This window comes from Penaeus chinensis, chromosome 23 (genome assembly GCF_019202785.1).
Source record: "Penaeus chinensis breed Huanghai No. 1 chromosome 23, ASM1920278v2, whole genome shotgun sequence".
NCBI lineage: Eukaryota > Metazoa > Arthropoda > Malacostraca > Decapoda > Penaeidae > Penaeus > Penaeus chinensis.
In genome coordinates, this window is record NC_061841.1 from 18,945,667 (window position 1) to 18,951,382 (window position 5,716).

A 5,716-nucleotide genomic window follows, 5' to 3' on the forward strand; every position below is an offset into this window, starting at 1 on the left:
ATAATATTTAAGTTTGGATACTTGTTACTATACTCCTTTGGGGAACCAGGTGATAGAAATAGTAATTAGACAATAGGAAAGACTGTGACAGCTGCTGGTGTCCTTGTTCTTTGGGAGACTGAAAATCTGTAAGCAGGGAGGAACATCATTGGTTAAGCTTGTTTCAGGTTACGTTAAGATTTAGTCAAATGGAATCCACTTTTTCATGATGTTTATCTTGTTTTTTATTGTTCTACTAATGAAATTCAACATTTTGCACATCAGGATTTATGTGATGTTTATTCTCAACAGATGAATGTATGTGCTATAATCTCTAATCATACTTTGTCCTGTCTTTTTTTCTGAAAGTTGTTTCCTTTATGTTTATCTTTCCTTTTGTCTTCTTAGAATTCATTTCCACATGCATCTTACACAGCCTAGAAAGTCTCCTAACATAATCTACATACTAAAGCTTTGTTTCTCTCTTCATCTTTAATATGTATTCACACTCACTCTATAAAAAAAAAAAATATCCGTCATCTCCTCCTATGGCATTCTTTGTTGCCCTTTTTTTCTTTTAAATTTAACAGCCTGCAAAATACTTTTTCTTTACTCTTACATTATATCTTTTGAGTCTCTCCTCCCACCTCCTTCCCCTCCATTTTCTTTCTTCCTCATCCCATTGTTGCTCAAAACTCCTTTTGCTGCTTTTTGAGCTGCCACCACTCAAACACCACAAGTCTCTTGCCTACCTTTGCTGCCGTCGGTTGTCATTGTGGCAAGTGGCGGCTGCAGGAGGATATAAAGGCTGGGGTATTGGAGGTGGAATGGAGTTGGGTAAGCAAGACTGCAGCTGTGTGGTGGTGTTGGCTGTCGGTGTGCGTGTTGGTGTGGGGCCTCGCTGGCAACACTCGCCTGCTCACTGTACAGGTGAGTTGTTGCAGATTAACCTTTTTTAAGATTGCCAGACTAAAATAAAGAGATAAATTAAACAAATCCTCACCAAGTAAAATCTAACCATCCCTTTTGAACAACCAAAACTAATTAAAGCTTAAAAGAGTAGTTGTTTAATCAGCCATGCATCTAAACCGACTAATTATACATTAAGGAAAAGGATAAAAAGACATGTTATACATTGCATAGAGACCTTCTTATTGAATTTTTTTTCATTTATCTTTTCATTTGACATTATTGTAATGATCCTGCTTCTTCTCTAGGCCAATCTTTATTTTCTGGTAAATTATTGAGCAAAAACCCAGTGATTTTAGCACCACATCATCACACAGCTGCCTCTCCTCCTTCCTCTTTTTTGGGCAAGAGCATCTCCGGATAGAGATGCTCTCTCTTGATGTACTTCACTTTCACTCTGTCTCAGATTCTTGTTCCAGACGGGTTATCTTACACTTGGAATCTTTCTGCCAACTAACCACCATCTGTAAGTTGTTGCGACCATGCCATGTGCAAACAAAGATTTGTGATAGCGTGTTCATAGTGTCTGGGTCCAGGTGACAGACTGCTCATTGTGCACTTCATCTCTGCATGTGATAAAACCTTTTAGAATAGTCTTATTGTATTATGCATCTATTACATTTTTTGTATGATTATGCATACATAACATTTTGTATCATTTCATCAGCTTTTTTTTTTTTTTTTATGTGTGTATGAAGATTTTGTTAGTAGTATTTAAATGATGTAGGGTTGATGCTGGCTTGCAGACGACAGTGTTTTATAAATCTATATGGAGTGTTATCAAAGTGCATGATATTTTGTATTTTTAGAACAAAGTTTCCTCAAACCATAGTGATTATTGATTTTTTACTTTGTTATAAACTGAAATTAAATTGTGGTATTTTTGTTTTTCTTGTCAAAAATAAATGGATGTCTGCATGACAATTTAAACTTGTCCAATGCAATATAAAGCTTATTAACATGAAATGTGAAAGATAGAATAACTCTCATGACAAATGAATATCTAGCAGCATTTAAAACCTTGGAAACTGCCCAGACACTGACAGTCCAACCTACATTTACAGAATGCGAGAAGAACCATCTTCTGCATGGAGGTTTGTGTGTAGCCTCTTGTCCGGAGCACTACTATGGCTGGTTCCCTGAAAGGCTTGGAGCCACGGGGCCCCCTACATGCAGGCCCTGTCACTACTCTTGCCGCAGTTGTTCGGGGCCACAGGATTATGATTGCTCAAGTTGCTGGGGGGATGCTGTGCTCTACACTGCTTATGAGGTATGCTGTTACCTGTAAATCAATCATATTGTGTATAGGTTTGCATGTGACACTGTGCATGATATTTTGTATAATCATTTGTTATCCTTCCTTTTTGAGGTATACAAATTTCAACTTTTGTATGAAAATACCAAATTAAAAAGACTGTTATATCAGTCGAAGTTATTTCCATATGGTATATACACCTTACAGAATTAATAAACATGTACATCCCTCATCCTCTCATACACAAGACAACAATAGCCAGCACAGTTGTGACATTGAGTAACCAGTTTGGTTTTTATCCTGTGTTTGACTATATTTTTCTTCCCTTCAGGGTCAGAACTACTGTCACCCAAGCACCCTCCATGATGCCTATGAAAGCCTACAGTCCTGGTACAAGTTCCTGCTGGGTATCCTCCTGTGCCTGCTCATATTGGTGCTGATTCTTGCGGTGCTGGTTCTGCGAGCCAAGAATGCATCAAGGAGGTCGTACCCTGTTGTTGGAGTGCCTTCCCTTAGTCCAGGGGCTGGTGCCAAGTCTGCAAGTAATGGTGGCACTGCGTACGCACCTGTGCCAAAGGGAGACGCGGACGACCTGCTGACAAAAATAACTTTCCATGATCTTACGAGTGAGGACGAGATATAGTTATGATTCTTTTTTGCAAATTTTAATTGGAGAGAGGTTTAGAAAAAAGTTTAGAAAAAAAAAAAAGTATTGTGAATTGATTTTTTAAAAATTTTGTTCTCATTCTTTTTCTTAGTACTTATAACATAGTAATTTAGAAATTTAAAAGACATAAAGGTTCACCTAATAGTGAATTTATAAGAACTATAAGGCATTGTTGTAAAGCAATATAAAGATCAATAGTTTGTCAGTTAATGCTTTTGGAATATCATATTTTAATGTAAAATTTTGTATGACAAAGTATGATCTATTTATGTGGGTTTTGATGGTAAATTTGTTTTATGGTTAGGCACTGTTTTTGTCGATAAAATTCTGTTATTGGTTTTGTTTGAATGGTAATTTTAATTGAGGGATAGTAATGATGAACTTAATATGCATACTTAATGTTTTACAAAATGAATAATGTGAGATTAAATGCAAAGCAATTTGTTTTTATTATGAGATAATATATTAAGGATGATATACTTTATAGTGCTGATTAGCATTGGAACAGTTAGATTATTGATGTTTTATGCGAGTTCAAATGGTGAAGAAAAGATAGATTTTAAACAATGCCTAAATGTGTATCAGTACACGTAATTCATGGTAAAGATAAAACAAGTTCCAAATTGCTATTGAGTACAAAGCAATGCCGAAAAGTACTCTGGGCATTATTGTCTTTTACTCAAAGCTCACCATACATACTGTGATAGGATGAACATTTCCCACAAAATGTCTCCTTGCACTCTGTGGCTTCGTTGCATCCCTGTGGTCGTAAACAATGCACAAATTACTGAGTCCTATAGTAGCTTATGTGCTATCTGTAGGGAGTAGATGTATTGCTAATTGTGTTCGACTTGGCTAATTAAACACCATTCATGAAAATAATCTAGTGTATACTTGTTGTTTACTCTTGAAGGGATGCGAGAAATCACGAAGAATGTAAGGAAAGTTTTTGTGTAAACTGTGCAGATGGTGAGTGTTCCAGCTGGTTCTTGTCTGGTCATCAATATTTTTTGTATTTATTTTAGTCTCTTTTTTTTTAATATTTTAATTATTTTGATGATCACCAACTACCGTAGATTCTCATTAAGACCAAGGGGAAAGAAAATTATATGCTGGGTATGCAGAACAGACTAGTTAAATGTGGAATGTTATGGTATTCAATCGTTCACTCAAGCCTCAGTCATGGCAGTTGTAAAGCAAAAACAGGGAACTTCAGGTGTTTGTGCTTTTAGGGTTTCCTTCTCAAGCAGTTAAGTTGAAAATAGAGGAAAGCACCGAACACTAGGGACAAGTGTAAAATAGACCTTAGAAAAACTACTCTTTAGAATGGAGCATTGTAACTTGCCCTTGCCAGATTGAGATTGAGAAAGACTGAAAGTTCCAGATAGAAATAATAGTTGTCATCATTTTTAGGGATTTGAAATATTTTTATAATTCAGTGCCTTTTTAAATGTACTATTCATGAGTACCTGTAGAGCTGAATAAGATTAATATGTATGCTATGTTGGTTCTCCAGATTTTATTATATTTTTCCAATAGGATGTAGGAGTTCTAGGTTATTTGCTGTGAACTCATTAAAAAAAAAAAAAGCATTTAAATAAAGCAGGAGTATAGAATATAATCTTTTATCATAATGTTTGTTTTACCAGATTTTTTTTTTGATTTTTTTCTAATGTAAATTAACAGAGCAGCAAATGATATTAGAATCCTGTCATAAAGATTTATAATGGTAGCATAGCCACAAAGTATCCTCAAGTGCCTTTGATGATTTCACCAGTTTTCATCTGTGATGCTGACATTTTCTTTATTCATAGTTTTCCAAAATCTCCCGATGCTGAATTATCACACTTTCAAGATTCATGTTAATTCTCATACAGTGAGTTCAGGGTACGAGGATTTTTTATATATATATATATAAAGAACAAATACCATTGACCAATGTAATTGTATTTTTTCTTCTGGATACTGTTTTTACTTTTGATTTTTTTTTTATGTATGTTGTGTATTGCTATTCCAAAAATTAGTTATTTGTGGTCAGTACACTTTTTGTATTTTGTTTTGTTTTTTTTCCCTGTGAGTTACTTTGTAAATTATACTTAAAATTTTTAATTCTGCTGTAATTAGTCATTGATGCAGGTGGTGAAGGATGTGTATTTTCATCAATAAAAAGTTTTATATTGTATATAAAGGTTTTTGAGTGTTAATCCTTTTTTTTTTCTTGCTAATAAGGCATGGATTTTCTGCTTTAAAGTTCTCAAAGTGATGGAGTTTCATATCTTATCCATAAATGAAAATGTCACTATTCTGCCTCTACCAATGCAGGTTATATATAGTAGTTTATCATGTAGGATATGGTATGAGTTTATAGAATAAGGATAAAGATATTGACTCTGTGATCACTGTGAACCAAATGAACAGTTCAAATGTGTAAATGATGCTTGGAGTTATTAGTACTACACAAATTAATCCTTTTATATTTAGGAAGCACACATGGCCAGTGCAGAGGGACGTAAAGTGAGAAAAGAGACCCCTTTATAGTGTATATGTTGATTTGGAGAAGGCCTTTGATAAAGTACTGAGAGGGGGCAAAAAGATGGACACTATAATGGCAGAAAAAAAAAAAATCAAACTGAGAATAGCATCAACCCCACGGTCTGCTACTCAGCCCAGGTCTCTTGAGTTACCTCCAACTGCACCGCCCAATCCCTAGCTCTTTGTTGCCAGAGGGAGGCTTAGGAGGCGGAGACTAAGGCCCAATGTAGGGATAACCATTGCCTTGGACCTCAGCCCTCGCTTCAACTAATTTTGTTGGTCCTTTTTTTTTTTCTTCTCCCTCTTTCCTTTTT

At 35.3% G+C, this 5,716-nt stretch overlaps 1 protein-coding gene across 4 annotated transcripts in view; it reads left to right on the plus strand.

The window, feature by feature from the left end:
* Positions 1–5,052, plus strand: part of LOC125037293 (furin-like protease 1) — a 28,234-nt gene extending 23,182 nt beyond the window's left edge. For all 4 annotated transcript variants that reach the window (XM_047630356.1, XM_047630357.1, XM_047630358.1 and 1 more), the window contains 2 exons: positions 2,013–2,218; positions 2,535–5,052. In XM_047630356.1, coding sequence (XP_047486312.1) covers positions 2,013–2,218; positions 2,535–2,846 — 518 coding nt within the window. In that variant the 3' untranslated portion in view covers positions 2,847–5,052. The remainder of the gene's footprint in view (positions 1–2,012; positions 2,219–2,534) is intronic.
* Positions 5,053–5,716: the final 664 nt, after the last annotated feature.